Source organism: Delphinapterus leucas, chromosome 18, assembly GCF_059928025.1.
Source record: "Delphinapterus leucas isolate spDelLeu-1000000601 "Yukka" chromosome 18, BTC_Dleu_Yukka2, whole genome shotgun sequence".
Taxonomy (NCBI): domain Eukaryota; kingdom Metazoa; phylum Chordata; class Mammalia; order Artiodactyla; family Monodontidae; genus Delphinapterus; species Delphinapterus leucas.
The window spans coordinates 10,116,618-10,144,316 of NC_143146.1; the positions used below are offsets into that span (position 1 = coordinate 10,116,618).

The 27,699-nt window shown below is 40.2% G+C and overlaps 1 protein-coding gene across 1 annotated transcript in view; it reads left to right on the forward strand.

The window, feature by feature from the left end:
- The window catches only part of NALCN (sodium leak channel, non-selective), a 279,093-nt gene that overhangs the window by 68,994 nt on the left and 182,400 nt on the right, over window positions 1-27,699 (forward strand). Inside the window, exons 7-9 of the mRNA XM_089899398.1 lie at window positions 4,049-4,191; window positions 4,321-4,425; window positions 12,989-13,075. Of these exons, the coding sequence (XP_089755524.1) occupies window positions 4,049-4,191; window positions 4,321-4,425; window positions 12,989-13,075 (335 nt within the window). The remainder of the gene's footprint in view (window positions 1-4,048; window positions 4,192-4,320; window positions 4,426-12,988; window positions 13,076-27,699) is intronic.

A 27,699-nucleotide genomic window follows, 5' to 3' on the forward strand; every position in this document is an offset into this window, starting at 1 on the left:
TGGTGGAATAGGAACCCCAAGTTTGTAGCTTGTTTAGTTATCACCACAATTTCATGACCCTGTCATTTGAAAGTCAGATGACTCAATGGTGTCACGTAATGTATGACTAGAAGACACAGTAAGGAATATTCCCAGGACACAGTCAATTTCTCCCTTTTTTTCGTGGAAAAAGAGTTCACGGAAGACAACCAAGCAGTAAATATCCTAAAGATAGTCAAACAGATTGGAATATAATTTTGTTCAGAGCTATTCAAAAAATCCTCTACTATGTCTCAATATAGGTAGCCTGTAGAAAGTTCCCAGGTGAGGATTTATCTTCTAAATGTAGACTTGTGGGTCTTTTTAGCTAGCGAATTCAAACCACCAAAGGAAGAGGTCAAGAAGAATGAATGAAGTTAAGAGAATTGACGAGCTGAGTATCACTGTTGGGATTTTGTTTCTTATACGGCTTGCATTTGTGCTTTGAGATTTTGGGGCCTAAGAAAGCCATGCTGTTCCAGGAGCTTCCCAGAAGTATTTTTGGAACAGGCCACACGGGCTCCGGAAAGAGAATGCATACTATTTCCAGGTGCTATTGTAGAATCATTATTCATTTAACAAAAGTGTGGTCTTTTCAGCTAGAAATTTTAGTTCCATAATTCACATGGACTAAAAATATTCTGGAGTATAGCTAGAAAAAGTGTTTCGTATGTATCAATATGTTGTTTTCTAGCAATATCCCATTCTGGATTAAACATAGAGGAAAACTTTCCTGTTTCTCTGTAGCGTGAGCTTTTAAATTGATATATGTGTATGTGTTTTAAGTGAATTGTGAAAATCAGCCCAATATAAAGTCAGTTATAAAATAGTTCCCTTTGTTTCCAAATTATCTGTGTAATATTTACACCAAGGATGAATCGATTAAAAAAGCCAAGTATATGAGGAAGGCCTTCCTGTGTCTCTATAATATATGATCATTGTTTTATTTATCACCAGTTCTGGAGTGTTTCTCAATGCCAAGTCCAGAAGTGAAAGATACAGTTTTAACTTAGAGTGCTGACACCTAGCTAGGGAGACAAACAAGGTAACAGAAGTCAGTGTGACAAGTGACAGGATACAGGTGAGCTCAGGCCTCTGGGAGGAGCAGCGTCGCGAGTGGCCTGAGGGCAGAGGAGGTGAGCTGGGCTGGAGGACCACAGGGGAGTTGGCAGCACCGGGGCAGCCAGAGGGGGCAGGATGTGCAAAATAAGTGTGAGCGGCAACAGTTCATGCTCAGGGTTGTCGGCTTCTCACAGAAAGTAAGAAGATCATACATTTTATTTTGTCAGTTTAAACATTGGACAGCCTCTTCAAAAGTGATCTTCTTTTCGTACATTTGTCGAAGTCAGGAGCAGGAAAGGGTTGAGGAAGGGCTGTCTTATTCCACTGCCTTTGCTCTTGCAACTCAGTGACATCCCTGAAGCCTTTGACCCCGCATCGTTCATGTACACGGGAAACACGTTTTTCAATAATAAGCATTTTCTCAGGGAGTTTTTTGTTTCCACTTTCACAAGTGTCTCATCTCTTTGTAGCAACAAACCTTGCTCTCTGAGCTGTACTGAAGGTTCCTACTTTTCTTTCTTCGGTGTCGAATTAGGAAAAATGGAGTAAAAGCTGCAAGATTACTCATTGAACATACTATTTTTTACTTAATTTCAAATAGCGTCTTCCCTGTAGGTGTAATAAAGATCTGCGCAAGTTAGAGGAAGGATAATTTTCAGTGTTCCTTTCACATTTAATCTTACATTGAGGATCCTCGTATTTTACCTGTAAATGCTCAATTGGTAAAGCAGTTAAACTTTAATGGTAATTCATAATGGATTTCTGCAGCCACTTTTCTTTTTTAGTTCACATAACTAGAAAAAAAATAAGGGACTTAAATTATGTCATGTTAAAATTGTCCTTTGTATTCAGACCATAAAAGCAAAAACGTTGTATATTTTTAGTACGTAGGGATCATTAATGGAAACAGTCACTTCTGTTTTCTGTTGCCATTTTATATTTGGTGTGTGCTGTTCCTCTGTGAATCTTCCTCTTAAAAGTTATATTCTTGTATGAGTTCCTCAATAGACTATAAACTATAAACATAGTCCCTCAGAAAATAATTATTGATAACTTCATTTGAATTGAGGATAAGAGAAAATAAGGTCTTTCTAAAGCCCCGGTGCCAAGTAAGAATATATATAAGTAAATGGTAAAGAAAAAAAGAGTTTAAGACCTGGAGCCTGATGATTTAGATTTAGATTTAGATTTAGGTTTAGATTCTGGTTTTGTTTCTTTTTAACTCGGACAACTTCATTATCTAGTGACCTTCACTTTGCTTTTCTGTAAAATGTGATGGATATTATCTGTGCTTATACCCACCTACCCATCTACCTGCCTAATTAGACAGGGATTTCCTTAGCATTTAAGTATGTGAAAGAGCCTTGAAACTAAATGTGTTCTACAAATACTAGTTGCTATGGCAACGACTTACCAATGTACCAAATATGATTCTTAAAATGAGAGGCAGTACATGTATGAAGTTATATTCTACATAAACTACGTAGCACAGATTAGTGCCTAATAGGCATTCACCAAACAGGGATCCGCTTTCCCTCTTTCTCTCAGCTTTTCTTTCAAGCCTTGTTATTTCTCATTTGTCCCCATTTGCTGCTACACTTTTCTGCTGTTCTGGGTGCTTTCGAATTCACTGATGCTCTGGTTCTTCTTCCTGCATGCACAGTACCCAGAGAGGCAGTCAGACGTCAGGCAAATTTAGTAACCTCCTTCTTAGTTTGGACATTTGATTGTATGCACATTCTAATTTTAAATTAGCACATATATGGGTGGATATTGGCTTTATATTCTATAATAATTTAACTCATTTATAGCAGTGGAATTTGTTGAGGTACAAATGTTTACCAGTTTTATGAATAAAAACCCATATCATATTTGTTTTGTAAACAACTTCAACTGAGTACTATATTTTTTATTTGTATGGTTTTTCACAAAATAATGAGCAGTTATTTTCATTGTTTATAATAATGCCTGAAACTTATTAAGTGCTCATCAAATGTCAGTGATTGACAGAAACGAAATCATTTAATCCTCACAATACTTTGCGGTATGTCTTAATTATTATTTCCCCATTTTACAGATGGGGAAACTAAGCCACAGAAAAGATGTCCGGAGACAGGATATTATCACAGTTAAATATGCAGGTCCTTGTTCCTGAGTGCCTGGGTTAATTCTAGTTCCCCTAATTATTATGTGTGCATCCTTAGACAAATTCCCTACACTTTATGTGCATTAGTTTTCCCATCTGTAAAATAGGGAAATAATGACACATACTCATAATGCCGTGAAGATTAAACACTGGCTTTCCTCTGAATGACATTTTAGATTCTCTTAACCATACCTTCAAAAATCTGCCCACATATTGTTCCCTTTTCCTTCTTTTCATTATCAGTAGTATTTTCAATGAGGCAATTCTCGTAGACGATACAAAGTACTCTTTAATGATTTACTAACTTACGTTTTGGTGTTCAGTGTAAACACCATGGAATCCAAAGACAGGCTCCATCACATGAATTTTTGGAGCCTAAGATACTTTAGTTCTCCACATGAGAACGTGATTTCAAATGAAACCCAGTTCTCGGACTTATTTCAAGTGCTTTTCAGCACGCTGAAAGTGTTAAGCCCCAAGTGGCAAGCGTACATGGTACCCATCCTTTATTATGATATCTTTACTTGGCTTGATTGTTAGTGTTCTTTTCCTCATTGTTAAATGCATCTAACAGCGAAATCTGTAACCTAAAATTGTTTCATTGCTAGAGATATTAAAACTGCCCTGGCTTGAAGTCAGAAGCAACTTTATCAAAATCCTAAGACTAAGAGCAATAAAATGTTGCATGTGATTTGAGTCCCTTTAGAAGAGCTTTTGTCATTGAGAAAATAAGCATGGATAAATATTGATTGTGTTTCTGAAAAATGTTTTCTCATTTCAAAAGTCCACCCCAGCTTAGCTGGCTCCCCTCTCTCTTAACAGGCACCAGCATCTTCACCGTGTACGAGGCTGCATCCCAGGAAGGATGGGTATTCCTCATGTACAGAGCCATCGACAGCTTTCCCCGCTGGCGTTCCTATTTCTACTTCATTACCCTTATTTTCTTCCTCGCCTGGCTTGTTAAGGTACTCTAAAAATTAGTACTCATCCAGTCTATGCTTTCTGACAGTTTCTGCAGATCTTTTGTTTGTTTTCAGTTGCCCTCACTCCCTCACGCCCAGTCTTGGTAAATGTGGTTTGTCATTTTCTTTCAGAATGTGTTTATTGCTGTCATCATTGAAACATTTGCAGAAATCAGGGTACAGTTTCAACAGATGTGGGGATCTAGAAGCAGCACTACTTCGACAGCCACGACACAGGTACAGTATCCGGAGATGATGATGTAACCCACTCGAACTGGGCGTGTCCCTCTGCACCACCTTGGAAATTGATGGGACTTGGTGGGACTTGAGAAACCCTGTTATCACCAACTTCTGCAATCAGATTCACTGAGGGAGCTGCTTAAAAATACAGGTGCAAAGCCCCAAACCCAGAGTGACCAAATCAGATTTTCTGGGTGATGGGGCAAGGGCACGTATATTTTTAACAGCCCCATGGGTGGGTTTGACAGAAAACCAGGCTTATCATATTTATTATGTACCTTCGATTTGATTCTACCGTCACATGTCCTCCAAGGACTTGCTGATAAAATATAGCTAACTGTGGAATTCCCCATTTTAAAATATTCACGTAATTGAAACCAATATAATGGCCCTTATGTATAGGATTAGAATTTTTCAGAAGGAAAATTTATTTCATTCAGAATGAATCAATCACAATATAACAAATTATGAAGAAGACCCCTCCATCCCAAATGCATGCCTGTGAATTTTGAGGAATTACTGCCTATTCAGAAGGTTTCCACTATGCTTCCGAGAAATTGGAAGTATCCTAGAATTTGACTAGAAGTGGCATGGCATTTATTACATAAGAGGGCAATTCAGAGCCAATGTCTTTTGTTTTTATTTTTGGTTTTGTTTTGTGTGTTTGTTTTTTGGTGGTTAGAAAGAGGAAGAATAGGTTTATATATCTTCTTCTGGTATAAATCTTAATAAAAGAGAGAGAAAATAAAAATTCCAGAATTGAGAATGAAATTATGTTATGCCTTGCAACTATTGCTTTAATGTTAAATTTTAAGAGAAATTTAACATAAGTTTGTAAATACTTACACGGGTCTGTTAGGACAAAGGTATCTGTGAAAGATCCGAGGTACAAATTTTACTTTGAAAATCTCCAAATTGAACTTTTAATAATTATATTTATATAATTATTACTTTTAAAATAATATATTATTTTTTAAAATAATTGTATTTATGCCTATGTATTAAAATTATAAAGAAAAGGATTCAGGATAGTGGCTTACTGGGAGTGGGGATGAGGAAGCAGAGGAATAAAATTAAGAAGAAGTGCAAAGGTAAAAAAAAATAAAATATTTATATTTAATAGCTAATAGTGAAAATGCTATTAAACATGCTAATATTTGGAAGAGCCTTGTGCAGTATTTTTATGATGTTGTGAAAGTTCGAATGGTCTAGTTCATTATAGATGAAATAGTATTTATATTATTCAGTTTTGTCAAACAGCTATTCAAACTTCCATGAAAGATTTTTTTAAGTGTTATCTAGGTTATGTCACAGATGGCATGTAGGAAAACCTTCAGTGAGCCTGCCACATCTAGTACTCATTTCTTCTCTCATCTTTTTAGTGAACTATGAGAAATCGTAAAGTTCCAAGTCCATTCTGACATGTCTTTTAAATAGAGTGACGGCCTCGTGGAGGTGTGTTTTCCAGTATAGACATTGAGAACGAAGTGGGACATAGAACTATGAACTCCACACAGAATTCACATTTGATATTCCTGAGAGATGACCTAAAATGTCTTTAAAACCATATAGTGCTTATTAAGTAACTCTTATTTGTAAAACCACAGCTGGAAAAGTGGTGTTTGGAAGTGCCACCAAATCAGCCAGCAGTTACAATAGAAAGTCAAATGTGGAGAGACTGTGAACACAGTTGTACAAAATTGCTTTGTTGCAAAATTGTCCTTAATCAGGAGGAATAAGGTGGTAATTCAGACGTAATGCGTCTAGGTATTCAGCAGAGGTAATCACAGAGAGAATTGTGAAAAACCTTCATTAAGAAAAATGCTATGGCTGAGCACCTGGTTGCTAAGCAACCGAAGCTCCAGCAGCAGCCTCTCTGGTAAAACACCACTTGGGCTGCCTGGCAAGAGGCCGCAGGCCCCGCCCATCCCCTCGCCAGCCCCTGAGCAAGTGTTCCAGATGCTTTTGTGTGTGTGGAAGGGAGAGGCATCATTTGCCATGATTCTGTTACGTTTGTAAAATCAGACACAGCTCTGCACAAAGGCCCTCTCGTTCGATGGTTTAAAACACTAAATCACAAGTTTCTAATTCTAACAAAACAGATGGGCTTTAGGGAAATAAAATGAAGATGGTTGTGTATTGTGAAGCACACAGCTTTTCAGAAATGAAGTCAGTTCTTGTCTTCCTCTAGTATGTGGGACGTCTGCAGTTGTTCTCTGTAAGTTATCCTCATAGGAGGGCAAAGAGGGTCCTGGGGATGATGGACTTGTTGATATTTCTAAGTCCCTGGACTTTCCAGGGGGCTGCGTGAGTAGAAAGAAAAATTATACACATTAACAGGATAAAGTAGGGGCTTTCCGACACCTTCAGAGGTTCAACAGGAATTGGCTCTGATATGTTAAGAGGCAAAAGAGAATCAGTGATGAGAACTCTTTCTTTAAAATAGCAAAGCAACCTGCCTCAGAGTCACAGCATAGAAACAAATTACAGAAAAATTAATGCCAAAGGTCTTATGGAGACCATAATACAGCAGGTAGCAGGAAAACAAAAGGAGAACAACGTGGAAATTTTCAGATTAGTAGTCAGTAGTTTGCCTGAACTCTGATGGGGAAGGTGACTCTCGTACCTGCATAATCATTTGACACAGGTCACTGTTGCCACATGCTCAGTTATATGTTGGATTAAAGTGCAAGAGATTTGTACATCCAGGATATAATAGCCCCCTGTGTCAACCCACAATAGGACTTCCCATGCTACACATTTGTAGGGGTGTTGCCCCAGAGAAAGGTGTTGAGATGGGCCGATGTGCTAGCGGAACACGTCCTGGGCATCGTGCATGTCCGGTCCAGACTTGCACTTGCACTCCCATTCTCTAATAGACACTTCACCTCAGATACCTGTTGCCAGTCGTGTGGTCTTCTGATCTAGGCTGATTCACAGTAGGAATGAGCTTATCTCACTTTCCCTGGAAGAGAACCGAAAGAACTAAACTTTAGGGCCCTGCAAGGCTAAGTTTTGTATATATAGTGACAAGAGACACAAGGCAGCATCTGGCAATCAATCTGTACCTAACTTTTATATACAAATCATGGCCCCGTAGGGTCATATTGAGGGATGGGTAAGTAAATATTCTGATTGTCTAAAGAGAGCAATAATTTCTGGGTCTGTCATTGTCTCTGACTGAGCACACTTGCTGGCCCATGTTTTCTGAATTAATAAGATACACGACAGATAAGGGTGGAGTTGATAAAAGGACACAGGAATTCTTTCTCCTCTGTAGTTCCATGAACCTTCTCAGAATATGGGTTCCTACAATGCTGGAACAATTTCTGTGCCAATGTGCAATACCGGCTTAAAGGCAGAAAGGCATGGATGAAAAGGCACATGATGGAAAATAAAAAGAATTTCTCCTCCATGAAAAGATGTGTATAATGTAATGCTCCAAAACAAAACTTTAGTAAAAATTTGTTTACTGCGTTCCAAGACTATTGGTTTCCACATGAATATACATCATTAAAATATGTGAGAAAGCAATTTAGTGAAAGCAATTTCTGGGAAGGCTTTGGTAGAAGGTACAATAGTGAGCTCCTTCTAATAAGAAACTATAGTAATGGAATAATACATTCATCATAGGAAGCCATACATGAGAATTATATCTTGTGAGTCTAAGTCATTGAGTATATTATTTAATTAAGAAATCAAGTCAAGTGCCCACCCTCATTATTTTGTGTGATAATGACTATTACCTGTTGTTTTGTTTTGTTTTGTTTTGTTTTGTTTGCGTTACGCAGGCCTCTCACTGTTGTGGCCTCTCCCGTCACGGAGCACAGGCTCCGGACGCGCAGGCTCAGCGGCCATGGCTCACGGGCCCAGTCGCTCCGCGGCATGTGGGATCTTCCCAGACCGGGGCACGAACCCGCGTCCCCTGCATCGGCAGGCGGACTCTCAACCACTGCGCTACCAGGGAAGCCCTATTACCTGTTTTTTAAGATGATTGATTTTGAAAGAACCCAAAGAGCATGGGAATTTCAAAATAAATTTTGGATTTTATTTTCATTACCAAATGTGTATGTGTGTCTTGGGTTTGGAATTTTAATTCAGTTGCTAGTGGTCACCCGTATTACCAAGATCCATTCTCTACCACCTCCCATTAGATAATCTGTTGTTGTTGTCATTGATGATGATATTCTGCCTAAAGTACAATAGAACAATCCGCAAAGCATTCTTAGCAAAATCAAGTGACCCTTTATAAAACGCTGGCAGTTGCAAACAGGCAAGCATGAGATGATTCTCGAGACTGAGACCTCCATGGAGTTCCAAGTGATTGTACTAAGAGGAAAGTGCTCGTGTGGTTATTGGTAATACTCCACTAATTCAAAACACTTTATTACAATAAATCACACATCTTGAGAGCTGCACTAAGCACTACGCTATTGGCTTTACGAGCAATCTTATTTAACCTTCACAATAACATTGTAAAGTTGGTATTATTATTGTCTCTGCTTTGCAGATTAAAAAAGGACAAGGATTGGAAAGTTAATTATTTTATCCAGTATTACATAACTGGTATGTGCTAGAATGGGGGCTCAAAACCAGCTTCCTGGGCTTCCCTGGTGGCACAGTGGTTGAGAGTCTGCCTGCCGATGCAGGGCACACGGGTTCGTGCCCTGGTCCGGGAAGATCCCACATGCCGCGGAGCGGCTGGGCCCGTGAGCCATGGCCGCTGAGCCTGTGTGTCTGGAGCCTGTGCTCCGCAACGGGAGAGGCCACAACAGTGAGAGGCCCGCGTACCGCAAAAAAAACCACCAGCCTCCGCAGCCATAAGAGTCTTCAGTTCTGCTCCCTGAGATCCTACCTCCTTTTAATTTGGTCATTACAGGCCCTGCTGTCAATGTGCTATCTTTTTTCTGGCTTCTCTTTTCTATTAAAACAAACAAAAAAAGGTTTTCTTGTTGACTGAAAGGTGGAGAAAGGGGTACTTTCATACATAATTACTAAGTGTGAATTAGAGCCTCCTTTTTAGAAAATAGTTTGGCAGTATGTGTCAAAAGCCTTGAAAACATATAAACTATTTGACAAAGAGATTGTACTTCTAGGAATTTATCCTAAGAAAAATTCTGGTCAATGCTCAAAGATGTACATTTGAAAATGTTTATGGAGGCGTTTCAGTAAAAAAGAAAGACAGAGAAAGAGAGAGAGAGAGAGAAAGAAAATTAACTCTAGTCATAAATGATTGATTATAAATTATGAAATTAGAATAAATGCAAGCCATTAAATCATGATTGAACTTTATTGATATGAAAATATGCAAGTAACATATTAATGCAGTAAAAGGGTCTGATGTTTATATGTATATGTGTGTGTGGGCATAATATACCTGAAAGGTTAACTCTGAAATATTAGGGGTGCTTGTCTCTGGGGAATGGGCTTAAGATTTTTTTTTTACAGCTCGTACACATTTTCTAAGTATTTAATAGTAAACCTGTATTAATAATATAATGAGAGGAGAACAGTTAGTATCTTTAAAACTGAAATAAATCATTGGACATTCAAAATGAAGCCACTTGTGTTAACTTAGGTTCAGCTGCAAGGGACAAAAAGCCCCAAATAAGTGGCTTCTATAAGATAGAGTTCCTTTCTCTCTCATATAAAGTTGGAGGATGTCATTCAAGGTTGTTACGGTGGTCTGTGTTGCTATAGATCCAGAATCCTTCTACCTTTTTGCTCCACCTTGCATCACTTCCATTCCCCAAATTGCCTCCTGGACTAAAATGGCTGCTGTAGCTCTAACTCTTACATCCATATTCCAAACAGCAGGAAGGAAAAAAATAGAAAGTTTCTGCTTTCATTTCATAGACCAGTGTATATATATAATTACATGGTCAAGATGAGCTTCAAGAAAGGGAAAGAATGTCCTTTTTTTTGTTTTTGGTGGCCATAAAATTTTTCTTAGTTTGTAAGACAAGAAGAACAGATATGTGGAGACCCCTGCCCCTGCCACACTCCCCTAAGGACTTCACCCTAGGATTCATGGTTCTGGATATCCCACCATGTGCCTCACGTAGCTACTGTTACATTAACCAATCCAAATGTTGTTGTATAATTCAGGGAACTAAAGAGAAATGGACCATGTTTGCATTTCCTTCACTTTATTTCACACAAAGAACTGACCTTGAGAGAGCACTTTTACTAACAGTTAAATTGATTCATTTGATTTTAGTCTATTGGAAAAAAAATCATTTAACAGAGAAAATTAGTCTGCTCCTGATGAAAGCAAATATGTGCCCCAGGGATCCTTTGCTCCATGGTAAGAGAGTAGAGGATGCTTGTACAGAGGGTTCCTACCTCGTGACTGGCGGGATTGCTTTTGTCTTTTCTCCTTAAAAAGAGACTCCCAGACATTTGACAGATACTTTAAAAGGCACTTATGCATGTTTGCATCTCAACCAATGTATGTATTCTCAGAATGAGCCTATTTGTGATGGATGTGCTTGATTCTACCACTAAACTTACCTTTTAAGATTCATTCTAAAGGGAATCAGAATCCTGTAAATGGACAGCTGAGAAGAACCATTTGTAATTGGCATCTTGGATCAGAGAATTTTTGTGTAAATGTGCACCGCCATTTTGTCATTTTAAAAATACACGTATGGCCTATGAATTTTGGCATTTGTCACTCTCCGCCTCCCTTATTTTATAGAGGGCAAGTTTTCTTTCTGCAAATGATCTACTACCTCTGTTACCAGGAGTTTGAAATTATAATGATAAATCCTAGGTAATGGGATCTTTGCATCATCTCATGTTTCCATCAACAGTTACCCTTTTGAACACAGACAGGGTCAGACGAACACAAAGACATAAATATGGCAAAGAAAATGTTTATGTCTGTGAGATAGTGAGCTCAGGGTGGAATAAAACAGTGAGTGCTTGTAGTTGGTGTCTTTTCTTAGAAAAATAAAAATCCTTAATTCTACCCTATTCCACCATGCCCCTGCATGCACACGTAAGGAAAAGAAAATATATATTAGTGGGAAAATATTTATAAGTGGTACATGCTTTCCAGTGTAGTATATTATTGATAGATAACTAATTTTTAAAATAAATCTATTTATTGATTTGTTTATTTTTGGCTGCATTGGGTCTTCATTGCTGCACGTGGGCTTTCTCTAGTTGCGGCGAGCGGGGGCTACTCTTCGTTGTGGTGCACGGACCTCATTGCAGTGGCTTCTCTAGTTGTGGAGCATGGGCTCTAGGTGCGCGGGCTTCAGTAGTTGTGGCTTGCAGGCTCAGTAGCTGTGACTCGCAGGCTCTAGAGCGCAGGCTCAGTAGTTGCGGCACACGGGCTCAGTAGTCATGGCACACGGGCTTAGTTGCTCTGCAGCATGTGGGATCTTCCCAGACCAGAGCTTGAACCCATGACCTCTGCATTGACAGGAGGATTCTTAACCACTGAGCCACCAGGGAAGCCCCTAGATAACTAATTTTTAAGGTGGTAGAATATGAGTAAGATAACCTACACATCCAGCAACCTGGATGTCTAATTCAATGACTGTCAGATTTTAGCATCCTGTACTATCCTGAATTTCATCATTTATGTCTTTTAAGCCAAAAGAAACTACTTTTTCCCTTCATAAATATGTATACATAAAATTTCTGCTGAGCAGATTAATTGTGGCTTACACAAGCTAATTTCACAAAGTCTTTTAAGTGATTTGTAATTCTCCTACCATTAAAATAACATTCCCGGACTTCCCTGGTGGCGCAGTGGTTAAGAATCCACCTGCCATTGCAGGGGACACAGGTTCAAGCCCTGGTCCAGGAAGATCCCACATGTGATGGAGCAACTAAGCCCATGCACCACAACTACTGAGCCCGCAAGCTACAACTACTGAAGCCCGCACACCTGGAGCCTGTGCTCCGCAACAAGAGAAGCCACCGCAATGAGAAGTTCACGCACTGCAACAAAGAGTAGCCCCTGCTTGCTGCAACTAGAGAAAGCCGGCACAGAGCAACGAAGACCCACTGCAGCCAAAAATAAATTAATTAATTAAAAAAATAAAATAAAACAACATTCCCCTCTTTCCCTATGCTAAATGCACATTATATTATTTATCCTGAGAATATTTTTCTATTGGTTCAGTGAGAACTGTCTACTAAATAAAGATAAAAGTTTACCACTTTTTGTAAAAACACACCACACTTTGGAATTCTAATTTTCATTTTCTCTGAGATGTTATATACAATAATCAACATAATGGGGATAAAATACCTACTTTTAAAGTCTTGTGGAGAAGAATATTTGGGCAGTTATATGCAAAGCATATGTAAGGCAGAAACGGCCTGATGCATAGCAAGTGCTCAATTAATGCAAGCTATAATCTTTATTATGATTATTCACTTAAGTTTGCAGTGTTAAAATGGAATGACTCATGTTCTAAATATAAAGCCATAAGAAGACAAATCTTTGATAACAAAGAAAACGTAAAAAGCTGCAGACAAAGTTAGAGTTCTTGATGTTCCATCGTAAGTGTCTCTGACTCATTTCTCCTTTGTCTTGAAGATGTTTCATGAAGACTCCGCCGGCGGGTGGCAGCTGGTAGCCGTAGACGTCAACAAACCCCAGGGACGTGCCCCAGCTTGCCTCCAGGTGTGGTATGATGCCATTTCTAAAAGTCACCCCCAAAGGTCTTTGATTTGATTTTATACGAGGAAATCTACAGCTCTCCAAGCTCTAGATCCACCCAAATTTGTGGGCAATATTACACTCCATCCTGTATTCCCGGGACCTGGCATCCTTTTTAGATACACACTAGGGATTTGGTAAATTTCTGGTAAATGAACGCACACAGGTAAAAGCAGGCCAGTGGTAATGAATTGATGAAGAATTTTGTTGTCTCATTAAACCTTGTAAAGGTATTCTTCTGCAAAGGCCTGAATTGTTTGGGGCCGGGGGCAGTCAAGATCACAATTCACTTACTTGAGTACCTCACCATGTACGCAGGAAGGAAATGTCTTGAATATGTAGTCTGTTGTTCTGCGTCTGCAAGCTCTCCGAGCAGCGTGGTATAATAAAGGCACTTCCTTAACAAAGTGCACCTGCAGCAGACACAAGGCGATGGGATTGCAGGGGAGCCCAAAGTCCTGGCAAGTGACCGGAGGATGGGCCATGAGGTCTCTGGCCTGTGAACCTTCTGGACTTACCTTCTGCTCTGAGCTCCCCAGAAAGCCTAATAAAATCCTTTTTTTCAGTGGACCACAGAGGCCTCTTCTCTTTCATGTGCCCCCTCCCTGCCCACCAATAGCAGTAACTCATTCAAAACAACATCACCTTAACAAGAGCGGCATCCCTGCCATTCCAGGGCTTTTTATATTTCCATTTCCCTCCTCTTTAAGGGTGAAAACTCAAGCTGTCCCATGTTGGGAGCAGAAAACTGATTCTTCCTCCTGGAGAATTTTCTTTTCTTCACCCTCTTTCTGTTTTCAGTTGTAAATCCTCTTCCTACAAGGGGACTGCTTCTTATAGTTTTTCATATCCCCCCCTCTAATTTGGGGAAGGGTTTATCACCTACTTCAGGATGAGAACACATCTTCTGTCTTTCTTTTGGATCTTTCTCCAGGTGGGGACTGGTGCATTTCAAGGATTGGTACATAAGTAGCAAAATACTGTTCTCTGAACCTCTCCTGTGGGCTACATCTATATGGCTGTTTAATCATACAGTTATTTGTTTGTATCCATTAAAAGGATAGAGCAGGGGCTTCCCTGGTGGCGCAGTGGTTGAGAGTCCGCCTGCCGATGCAGGGGACACGGGTTCGTGTCCCGGTCCGGGAGGATCCCACATGCCGTGGAGCGGCTGGGCCCGTGAGCCATGGCTGCTGAGCCTGCGCATCCGGAGCCTGTGCTCCGCAACGAGAGAGGCCACAACAGTGAGAGCCCCGCGTACCACAAAAAAAAAAAAAAAAGGATAGAGCAGAAAAAGAGGAAGAGTTTACAATGAACACTGATAATGTTAAGTACTATTCTCTGCTTCTCTTTCTGTCGTATATTGGATGGTGACAATGCTGCTAATAATTCAACTTCTGTAGCTACCTCTACTACTACTATTACTGTCATAGCAATAACAATGACAACCATTGTAGTAGCAGCAGCTTCTTGCCTAAAAAGTACTCTTACTTACATTATTCATTAACCCACCAACCGATATTTACTGACACAAAGATGGTCCTGAGCAAGAGAAGCCCAGCCCCTCCCCTCGTGGAGCTTACAGGGTACTTCAGGCAGTGAGGAGAAAACCCAGCTTTGAACTAGCAATCACAGGAGTGATGGGCGTTTGGAAGGAGTAATGCAGGATGCTATGGGAGTATGTAATTTGGAGTCCGCTCTCCTTGTCTGAGAGTCAGGGGAGGTCCTCGTGAGGTAGTGGTACTTTAACATAGACTGAAAGCATGAGGCAGGGAGTGAGGAAGGGTGAGACTCAGTACAGCCCTGTGCTGCGGAAAGATTGGCATCCTCTATGGGCCTTTGTAGAGGTGAAGTGGAGACCCAGAGGGCCGCCTGAGTCTCCTGACCTCAGACAAACAGAGAAACCAGGACTTTTACCTGGTCTTCTGGTTCCTGGTCCCATGCTCTATCTAGCTGAAAAAATATGCCAAGGAAACATTCATTTGTAATAGAAATCAACGACCAGGCCTGTTAGGAGTACCAAATCAGGGTCTTCCTATGCCCCAAATGCATTGCTTAAAATTTTAGTAAATGCTTGTTAATAGATGCCTCAAGGTTGCAGTCTGGAATTAGGAAGCGAGCCTCTATATCAAAAAGATTTGAGGGGCTTCCCTGATGGCGCAGTGGTTAAGAACCCACCTGCCAATGCAGGGGACATGGGTTCGAGCCCTAGTCCAGGAAGATCCCACATGCCACGGAGTAACTAAGCCCGTGTGCCACAACTACTGAGCCTGCACTCTAGAGCCCATGAGCCATAACTACTGAAGCCTGTGCGCCACAACTACAGAAGCCCGTGTGCCTAGAGCCCATGCTCCGCAGCAAGAGAAGCCACTGCAGTGAGAAGCCTGCACACTGCAAAGAGTAGCCCCCGCTCGCCGCAACTAGAGAAAGCCCGCGCACAGCAACAAAGACCCAACACAGCCAAAAATAATAAATAAATGAAAGAAATAAACTTATTTAAAAAAAAAAGATTTGAGATGGCAAGAGCTAGATGGCAATGAAGGTGTGATGGAGGGGCAGCACGGAGCAGGGACATAGGGAAATAAAGGTCAGCAGAGCGGGGTGGATGTTAGGCTAGCCCTGTGTGGATGTGGCGTCTGGGAGACGTGAGTATTAGGCATGTATGGTGGGTGTGGCAGCATGCTTGGTAAGTTGTATGGTTGATGGTACATGTGGTTTGAGACAATGAGAGAAGGAAGGCAGACAATTCAGGATGAGGCTCCATGCAGCTCAGCGTCCCATCTTTGGTCCTGATGCTTTCCAGAAAGAGCTGATCTGTAAGAGTACAGATGAAAAGTGGGATGGCCAAGGGGTCACCTCTTTGTATTGGGCATGACGTGAGCTGTGACTAAAGAGAGAGAGTACATTTCCATGTCTGGGTGAAAAATGAATTAATTATTAACTTATTAAAGAGAAAGAAAGTAAGTAAAGAAAAAGTACTGAAGATACAATGGTCGTGAAATACTCACTTGGCTCTTACTAATGATTAATGCCGTCTAAAACTAGTTAACAGGAAAATTTTCATCTGAACCATACCTCACTCACTGCCTTGGATTATAATATCTCACTCAAAGACAAACTGTAGCATATATTACTCCTTTTTATTTTTATTCTTTCTGTTTGTTTTCTTTTTTATTGAAATATAGTTGATTTACAATGTTGTGTTAGGTACAGCAAGGTGATTCAGTTTTATATATATATATATATATAAACATACATATACATATATATTCTTTTTCACATTCTTTTCCATTATAGGTTATTACAAGATATTGAATATAGTTCCCTGTGCTATACAGTAGCTGTATATCTATTTAATATGTAGTAGTATGTATCTGTTAATCCCAAATTCCTAATTTATCCCTCACCTGCACCCCCTTTGGTAACCATAAGTTTGTTTTCTGTGTTGGTAAGTTCATTTGTATCATTTTTTTAGATTCCACATATAAGTGATATCATATGGTATTTGTCTCTCTCTGTCTGACTTACTTCACTTGGTATGATAATCTCTAGGTCCATCCACGTTGCTGCAAATGGCATTGTTTCATTCTTTTTTATGGCTGAGTAATATTCCATTGTATATATGTACAATGTATTGTATATATGTACCACATCTTGTATTGTATATATGTACCACATCTTCCTTATCCATTCCACTGTTGATGGACACTTAGGTTGCTTCCATGTCTTGGCTGTTGTAAGTAGTGCTGCAATGAACATTGGGGTGCATGGATCTTTTTGAATTAGAGTTTTCTCTGGATATATGCCCAGGAGTAGGATTGCTGGATTATATGGTAGCTCTATTTTTAGTTTTTTAAGGAACCTTCGTAGTGTTCTCCATAGTAGTTGCACTAGTTTACATTCCCACCAACATTGTAGGAGGGTTCCCTTTTCTCCACACCCTCCCCAGCATTTATTATTTGTAGCTATTTTGATGATGGCCATACTGACTGGTGTTAAGTGGTACCTCATTGTAGTTTTAATTTGCATTTCTCTGGTAATTAGAGCTATTGAGCATCTTTTCATGTGCTTGTTGGCCATCTGTGTGTCTTCTTTGGAGAAATGTCTATTTAGGTCTTTCTGCCCATTTTTGGTTTGGGGTGTTTGGTTTTTTGATATTGAGCTGCATGAGCTGTTTGTATATTTTGGAAATTAAGCCCTTGTCGGTCACTCTTTTTATTTTTAAAACGAGCAAAATGTGAGTGTGTTCTTCTAAAATGACTTTTAAACTGTAGAAATAAAATAAAAAGTAAGAGTTTGCTTTAACTTCTTCCAACTATCCTCCCTCATTCCACTTCCCAGAGGTAACCTAGCGGCCAGCGTTAGAAGCCAGTCTCCTAAGACCCTTTACCCCTGAATTTAAACATTATAGCTCTTCTATAAAGCAGCATTTCTGCCTCCCAGAGGCCCTGTCATTTTCACATAGTGTTTCCTCTTTCTAGAACACTCTTCTCTCGCACTCAGAGTTCAGAATTCAGCTCAGATGTCACTTTCTTAAGGAAGCCTTCTTCGTCCTCAAAGAAACAGATCAGGTAGCCCAGTTATATGTGCCCATATCCTCCTATGCTTTTCTTTTGTGTTTATCATAATTTTAATTAAAAAAATTTTAATGGTATAATTTGTTATTTAATGTCTGCTTTTCCAACCAGAGGAAACTCCATGACAATAAGAATCATAACGGTCATGGTCAGCATGTGAAATAAATACATCTGTGTTTAGAAATGTAATCTTAGGAATAACAGTTGAAAAGAATCAAAACCAATTCCTACCTACTAAAAAAGTAGAATTTGTAGGAATGAAGCATTTGAACAGCTGTAATTAAATGGAGTTAGTGATTTGGCCATTTGTTGAAAAAGATTGGAAGAATGAGGTAGAAGCAGTATCTGAGATGGTAAACGAGTGACCGGGAGTCCCCACTTGGGTATTAGGAATTATTGATTTTGTCTTGAAAGTGGAACTTTGTTTCCAAATTTGATCCCAAGTTTAAAAAGCAGAAATTTCATATGAAAACCCATATATCCTACTGCTTTTGTAAAATAGAAAGATCTGGCAACACAGGACCCTCACTCCCATGTGGTGTAATTGGCTGGAGCTGGGCAGTGGCTGCCATATTGGGCACCGTCTCTCCAGTTTCCGGGAGTCTCCCAACGGTCCATATTGTTGTCCCGACAGCACTGGGAATGTGTGTTTTATTTATCCACAGATTCGTACGGTCACTTTTCTCAGAGTAGCAAAGTATTTCTCTTTGCCCATCACTCTATGGACAGAAAATAAATAAATAATAAATTCATAAGTGCATACATATATAAATACACACGTAAATGCATGCATGAAGGAAAACATTGTTTGCAAAAAGAAAGGAGAAATGAACATGATTCTTTGTAGAAGTGAGGGTGGTCCCTGTGTGTTTAGTACATGACTCCGGGTCTGCTTTTCTCATTCATTTTACCTGCTAGGTGTCAGGAGGCTTTGTTTGGGTGACCCATGAAATAAGGTACAGAAGTGTGACTTTAGTTTACAAAGATGGCATAAGGGTAAGTAGTGTGTGAGTTTCCATTATTCCCAAAAAGTCTTCCCATAAGTTTTATGTCTTCATAATTTCAAACTGTTGAAATCTTAACTCAGCATACATGGAGACTGGCTCAAATTCTCTTATAAGTGAAGGACATTTAAAAACCATCTCTGTCCTTGTTTCAGGTGAAATTGCTTCACATTGGCTAACTTTCTTCACTGGTATCGTGTCTTGTATTTTTACTTTCTTTTCTGCTTTCTGTATCCTTGTCTAGTTTATTGGTATACGTCTATCTGTCTTCCCCACCAGCTATAAGTAATGAGGTAATTTAATGAAATATGATTGACTGATGTGGCTTAACTTTCCCCACTACTGTTAAACTAAATACATGATGTGACTGGTGCTTCTGTGATTCTGGGTGTTTGATGTATAATACTTTATTTTTTTTCCGCTCTCTCTCTCTGTATGTGTGTATCTATCTACCTATCTATTTAAAAGACATATGTGTACATCTGTATATGTATATACACATTTTTTTACATTACATGAATAAATCTGTCAGGATTCTATATATTCCAGTAAGCAGTGATTAGGATCTAAGCAATAGGAACAATTTCTTATTAAAAATTTTTTTTCCCCACATCCCTACACACATTTTACCTTATTTCAAATGTTGCAATATTTGTGGTGTTTCTACCCCCTCTTTACATATGTTGATTATGGAGGTATCAATTGAATTAGGGACGTTAGAGATCTTCTCACGTTTTTACAGAATAATAGGCTCTATAGAGCCATTTATCTAGGAAAAAATAGGCACCTTTGGTCTGCAGTTTGAAACCCTACAAATTCCATTCTGTGTTCTGAGACAAATTATAAATATAATTATAGCTATAATTATAATCATAATGGGAGTCATATGCAGGCATACAGGAAAGGATTCAATCTGGGGCCCTTAGGGTGGTCTTTTCTGTTTTTATAATGAGTGAGAATACATATGCGTGCACATTGAACTTCACAACCACGAGTTTGGAGCAGGTGGACAAGAAGAGCCATCTTACTGACCTCGTAGGTTCTGTGTGGTGAGCTCTCTGATGCCACTTTTTGAAATTTTTAGTTAATTCACTTAATGTTAACAGAGTTAATTTTGCTAGGACATATTTCAGGTTTATTAATGAACTTCATACCACGTTTAATAAGGAAATTAGTCATGATCTAAATCTATGCAATTCCTAACAAATTCATTCCTAAGTTAAGGACAAGTAAGCGAATGTCCTGTTGCCCCTGAAACACGCCCCCCTCCACTTCCCAGTCATCTTGCCTGGAATGTCTTTCTCCAGCTGTCTATCCTCACTTCCCCATGCTCTGCTGAGTTGCTCGTTGTCTGGGGGCCCTCCCCTTCCTGCCTTCAGTCCTGGCTATGGGAACATCACTTCCTGGCTGGAAATGATGGAGAATGTGCATAAGCCAAACACCGCACCTGGTTTCCTTTTCTTTTTGTGCTACAACTGCCTCCAGCACAGACTGTTGGACTGTGCTGACATGACTCCCCTACCTCTCATGCCTGCCTCTGCAGCTGCAGACGTCCTTGCTTCATTCTGCGAAGTAACTCCCGGGACAGCATCTTTCCTGAGGGAGAATAAATCACCCAATTGTAGCCTCTTAGAGAACAGGCTTTGGAGACAGCCATATTTCAGCTATGCTACTTATACCATGACCTTGGGCATATTTCTATAAATTGGGAATAGTATATCCTTCCTTGGTTTGTGAGAATTAAGTGAGTATTTATGTCCTAGTCAGGAATTATTTGGTTGCGAGGATCAGACCATATGCTCACAGGGAGTGTTTATTGCGAGTATAATCAGAGCTGCCAGGGGACTGCACTTTCTTTGCCCTTCTCTACTGTCTGTTTGGGCCACAGGATTTCTCATCTTTGTTTCTGTCTGTGCATTTGCCTCTGTTTTCTCACCATGCAAACTAGCTTCCTTCTTTTTCTTACGTTTTACCCAAATATGGCAGATTGTGACTGAGTTTAGTGACCTCCCATTTAAGGGTTCTAAAGAGATCCATCAGAAAACATCCAGAGGCGAGTGTAGAGCTGGGAGAAGTTTCACCAAAATGGGACATTGGCCAGAGGCAGGAGGTCATGGGAAGTGAATGGAAGCAGTAGGTCCACTTAAGCCAGGCACTGGGCTTTCCTCCAGCACGAACTCAAGGTAATTTTCCTTCTTAATCCCCTCTGAAAACCCTGCTCCCATTTCTGTCTACAGGAGCCACCTACTCAGCACTCTTCTTCATGAGCTCCATGGGGTGAGTGAGAAGGGAAACATAACTTTGTCCCATGGAATGGGGGGACTTGACCTCGGGGTTATAACTCAGGGATCACTTTCCCCAGGAAACTGTCAAGTCATACAGGACTTGAGAAGTCTGTTAAAGGCTAAATAGGTTATTATGGTCTGACCTGAAGTTCAAATCACCTGTAAAATAATTTCTTTGGAGAAATGCCACATAGTTTCCATGAACTACTTACAAATGAATAATTTGTAAATTGGAGCCATTTGACAATATAATGTTCAGTCATTTCCTCGCATTAAAAACATTATGAAATAATGTACTGATAGAAACACAGTTAGGAAGAATACCTCGGTATCCACTCTTAGAAATAATGATAGCTACATTTACAGACCACTCACTATGTATCTGGCACACAGCGTCTTAGAAGTTGAGGGTTCTGATCACCAATTCCAATGGAGTGGGGGAGGGGAGAGTTTTCTTACACCACCAAGCAATTTTCTGACACCAGCTGAGTACCCTGAATTCAGCCCAAAGGTTCAGGGCTCAGTCCTACAAGACTACCCCTGCCACCTCCTTTTCAGATGTCACCTGGGCTTCTGACCAACCAGCTCTAGTTGGAGGTTCCAGTGACCTCCTCAGGTTTGAATAATTTGCTAGAGCTGCTCACAGAACTCAGAAAAATATTTTACTTACTAGATTACCAGCATATTATAAAACAATGCAATGAGGGACAGCCAGGTAGAACAGATGGCACAGGACAAGGTATGGGGAAGGGGCATGGAGCTTCCATGCTCTCTGAGAGACAGTCTGCCAACACCTCAGCATGTTCACCAACCTGGAAGCTCTCTGAGCCCCGTCCTTTTGGGGTTTTATGGAGGCTTCATTGCATGGACAGGGTTGATTAAATCATTGCCAGTGGTGATTGCTTCAATCTCCAGTCCCTCTCCTCTCCCAGGACTTTTGGTCCCAACCCTCTAATCCTTTGGTTGTTGGCTCCTTTAGTGACTGGCCCTTATCCTTAGGTGCTATCCAAAGTCACCTCATTAACATGAGAAAAGACACCTTTATCCCCCTCGTCATGGGAAATATCAAGGGTTTTAAAAGATCTGTGTCAGGGACCAGGAAAAAGACCAAATATGTATGTCTTGTTATAAATCAAAATATCACAGAGGTGTTAAATTACTTAATGATCATAACATCATAAATGTAGGTACTGTTATGATCTCTGTTTAACAAATGAGAAGTTTGAGGCACAGAGAGCCTAAGTAACCTGATGATGGTCACATAGCTAGTTACTGAGTGGGAATTTCCTCACAGGCAGTCGACCTCGTTTTTAACCACTTCATCTTCATCACTGTATGTTATCCTACTACAGAAATATTTCACAGTTTGTCCGTTTATTCACTTCCTCATTCTGTTGATGGCCATTGAGGTTGTTTTTTATTGTTTTGCTCTTGCAGACATTCTAAGATCCTTCTTGCCCTCGCATTCTTGTGCACACGTGTAAGAATTATCTGAGTATATATAGTTAGGAGAACAATTGCTCGGTTTAAGGATATGAACAAACTTAGGCTTTATGAGATGTTGCCTGATGGCTCCCCAGATGAAAGTGCCACTTTTTACTCTTACCAGCAAGAGTAAGAGTTCTCATTCTTTCACATCCTCGTCCACACTTGATGCTATCAGACTTTTACACCTGATAGCATGAGATGATATATCATGATGTTAAATTTTAATCTCCCTGATTAAAGCCTATGGTTGTTGAGCATTTTTTCATATATACATAGACCACTTATATTTTCTATAGATTGCTTATTCCTGTTTGTTGCCCATTTACCTGTTGATTTTTCCAAATGATTTTCAGAAATTCTGTGAGATTCTAAAGGGCATATCACTTCTACCTAACATTAAAATATTAGAAAAGTAAATCCAAAATATTAATACTTGACCTACGTATGCACATTTTACACTCTACCATCTTCAGGCAATAACGTAATTCTTTTATGTGGTGTTACCAAAACCATTTAGAAATTTTCTTTAATTTGTGAGTTTCAGCAAAGGGAAAAGTTACAATCAACTCTTTTAGCATCATCCGGTTAGTTATCTGTTTAAACTCATTTTAGCATAAGCAACAGCAGCGCTGAAGAGGTCACCCTAATGCACGATAAACAGAACACGGCTAAATTGGAACCTCATTCCTGGACTGCTGCTGTGATGAGCTGTTTATCTCCTGCCTCTCAGGTAGGAGATTTCATCTCTTGACAGTTTGACAGATGTGGCTGCACGGCTTTGAGGCATCTTCCAACACACACCCAGTGATCTATTATCTTGAAGAAAGTCAGTGACAAGAAAATGAAAGTATGCCTGAGACCCGGCCTCCTTAAGCTCAATTTCTCTCTGGTAACATCCCATCGTGTGCCTCCTTCTATAAAGAACAGAAATAATAGGCTTTTACCAAGAGTAGGTCAAATTGTGGCAGAATTACTACTATAGTGTTTTAATGCTTTTTGAGAAAATTTCCATTGAAGGCGAAGATGGGAGGAGGGGTAGATTGTGTGAAATGTGTATTTCGAGTGACAAGGTGACATTCTAGGCACTTCTTAAATGTCTATCTTCTTAATAAACCTTCCCACAAACTGGCAGATAATTTCAAGAATTGATTGAGCCCAGGGGAACATAGGTTCCATGTACAAGCAAACCTCTTCCATCCTTAAAGACCCATGTGTGGCCCAGCTAAGACAGTATGGCCCAGGAGAACCTCGGACAATTGGCTAAATCTCCCAGAGACTCAGTTTCCTGACCTGAGAAATGGGGATAAAAACATCTCTCAGGGGTTGGTAAGAATTAGAAGTGAGGCACATAAACTACCTAGTGCTCTGTGTGGGATGCAGCAGGTCACCCAGTCCGCAGAGGTGACTGTCGTTACTATTAGCATATGGTCCTCTCCTAGCGCTGTTCACTCTGAGTGTCCTACTCACTTCCAGAAAGTCAGCTGTCATGCACACTCATGGTCCAGTGGTGTCACAGCCTTCCCTTCTCACTCTGCTTTCTGAATCTTTGCAGCGCATTTCTAACACGTTCCCAGGTGTTCTGATGGAAACGTCACCCCTCCCCCACCCATCCCCACATAGACTTCAGGCTTTTCCTGCACCTCCAGAAACCTGAACACCAACCTATAATGCACCCCTCTTGGTCCTCCCCAAATCTGATCTGTCTTCAATTCTGTCATTAATTCAGTCTTTTGAATTTCTCTGAGTCATCCGCTCCACCCCATGCTAAGATCCCTGCCCTCAAAATCAGATCAAAGCTTCCACAGTGCAGTGATCGCTGACTCCTTGATTGTATTTGGTCAGTTTCTCTCTGCTTCCAGCTGCTTCTACTATAGCTTTCACGTGATCAGTGCTTAGCAAATATTTGGGGGGTTGTATGTGAATGTGCATGTGTGTGTGCTTTCATGTACAGAACTACACAACCTCCCACATAGCAGACACAAATTCTTACTCTCCCCTTAAGCGGATGCCAACGATCCCTTCCCAAAACACGCTAGTCTGAGACCGTCTCAGCTGATCACGGCTGGGCTCACTTTTGATCTGAAGTCAGCCAGCATCATCAGCTAGCTCACCAGCCCTCATCTCTGCTTCCAGACACGGCTGACTATTGGGATAGAGGGGATGACGGGGCCGGGGGCCACCATGAAACAGACCAACCTGTAGTGTTAATGAGGTGGCTCCGGGCTCCAAGAGCTGCAACAGAAGTCACAACTCACAATTATTTTCCAAGTCTCTGCGTATATCGCTTTTGCGATCGTCTCACTGACTGAAACAAATCACATGGCTAAGTTCAGAATGAGAGTGGGATGGGAGAGCACTGCCAGGGCTGTGGATGCAGAGGTGGGTTCAATTTCAGGCAATTTCAGGCTCTGCCGCATAGGCTAAAGGGAATTCAAACATCACTGGCTTAGTATTACCATCAGTCCTTAGCCGCATTTCTCTTCCACCAGGCATGTTTTTCTTCTTGTTAAAATCTAGTTCACATAGTAGAGTCAGGAGTTTTGAAAAATATTAACAGCAGTCATAGATATTTGTGGGCAATTTATGATTTAACATCTAGGCTTACTCTAACAGAGTGATATACTCACGGCAGCCAAGAGACGAAAGTGTCTTACCAAAGCCCCTCTTCCTTCTTCTTACAATTTGACTTCTGCGTGTGTGTGGGATTCTCTTCCCCAACTTACTGTCCAGGAAAGAAGCAAACCAGTCAGGGCATGACAGTGGGCGTGGTTTTCACTGGTACCATAGATGGTCAGTACCTTTGTGGGGAGTCACTTGTGGATTTCCTTCTGCCCTATGGTTCTCCAAGGACATGCAGCAGGCAGAAAGAAAAAGCAGAGTTTTTAAGGATATCTAATGGTTCTGTTTTCAGTATTGCTATAAAGATATTTCCTGTTTCACAGAAATTCTTTATATCAGACAGAAGTATTTTGTGTATTGATAGTAGGAGTAACAAATATCCAGATGTCTTCTAAATAAGGGAAGGGAAATGGGAGATTTATTTTAGGTTTTGTGCCCTTGGTCTTTTACATTATGTTCTTGTTCCTACGCTCATGGCTCATATGCAAGACGGTTCCTGAGAATTTCATCTTGTAATTGCATTGTTCTCCAAATATGTTTATTTTGAAATCTAATTAAAACACAACTTTCTGAATGCTCAACATCATTAATCATTAGAGAAATGCAAATCAAAACTACAATGAGATATCATCTCACACCAGTCAGAATGGCCATCATCAAAAAAATCTGGAAACAATGAATGCTGGAGAGGGTGTGGAGAAAAGGGAACCCTCTTGCACTGCTGGTGGGAATGTGAATTGGTATAGCCACTATGGAGAACAGTATGGAGGTTCCTTAAAAAACTACAAATAGAACTACCATATGACCCAGCAATCCCACTACTGGGCATATACCCTGAGAAAACCATAATTCAAAAAGAGTCATGTACCAAAATGTTCATTGCAGCTCTATTTACAATAGCTCAGAGATGGAAACAACCTAAGTGTCCATCATCGGATGAATGGATAAAGAAGATGTGGCACATATATACAATGGAATATTACTCAGCCATGAAAAGAAACGAAATCGAGCTATTTGTAATGAGGTGGATGGACCTAGAGTCTGTCATACAGACTGAAGTAAGTCAGAAAGAGAAAGACAAATACCATATGCTAACACATATATATGGAATTTAAGAAAAAAAAATGTCATGAAGAACCTAGGGGTAAGACAGGAATAAAGACACAGACCTACTAGAGAATGGACTTGAGGATATGGGAAGGGGGAAGGGTAAGCTGTGACAAAGCGAGAGAGTGGCATGGACATATATACACTACCAAACGTAAAATAGATAGCTAGTGGGAAGCAGCCACATAGCACAGGGAGATCAGCTCGGTGCTTTGTGACCCTAGAGGGGTGGCATAGGGAGGGTGGGTGGGAGGGAGACACAAGAGAGAAGAGATATGGGAACATATGTATATGTATAACTGATTCACTTTGTTATAAAGCAGAAACTAACACACCACTGTAAAGCAATTATACTCCAATAAAGATGTAAAAAAAAAAAAAAAGCACAACTTTCTGTACATGGCTGATACAGTGTTCAGTGCATGAAATTTGTTTACCACGGTAGGGTATTTTATTCACTCAAGCAGCGATTTAAAGAAAGATTTGAGTTCTGAGCTGTACTGTTTATTATCCAAATTTATCCTTATTGTGGCCTCTTAAGCCACAATTTTGATTTGTTAGATGTTTGCATGCAGAGTCTTCAGAATCTATAAGGCACTATTTTATAGGAAAAATTACTGAACAAATTAATAGGAAGAACTCCTGTGAAGTACTTAAGCATTCATACCACTAAAAATGAGACACCTTAAGACCTTTTTGAAAATCTATAAATTTTCCTGGTCCCTCTCAAGATCACTTATATCTTCCACTTGATTTCTCCTCTTATACATTCGTACCTTCCCCATAAACAACTGACTGTGTCTCTACCTTTAAATACCTTTTCAAATACAGCAATAATAATAAGAGTTTTGGAGTGTAAGATGCCTGCTATGGCATCTATACTATTTAGACTCTATCCTGTTTAGACTCTGTACTAAATAGTCTCATTTATATTCATGTTCCAGCCTAGAGATGTAGATGTTATTACGCCCATTTCCCATATAAGAAAACTAAGTCACAGAGAAGTTAAATCGGGTACAGAGTCAAGATTTGAACCCAGCTCAGGCTGCCTTCAAAATTGACATTCTTTTACACCACGGCGATCTTAGACCCTTCGGTGAGGAACAGGTCATCTTCAGCTTTCAAATATAGGGTTCCCAAACTTACACCCTCTGTTAAATCACAGAGTCAGCTGCATTTTGACTGCCTGATAGGAGGCAGGAGAGCATTTGCTTTGGACTCAAAACAAATGAGACTACTTTCTAAGTCTGTGAACTTGGAAATCGATTCATCCTTCCCTGCTTCTCCATAGATGAGGGGATAACAAATGCACCTTTTTCACACGGTTGTTGAGGATTAAATGAAATTTTTACACCAGCATGTGATATGCTTGGAATGAGGCTTGGCACAAACCAAGCCCTCATATATGAGCTCTTATTTTGATAATACATTTTGTCGACGTCGATTTGAATTGAGGAAGGATCCCTATCCAGGTTTGGCATAGACTTCTGTCTTTGAGAGCATTCCTTTCA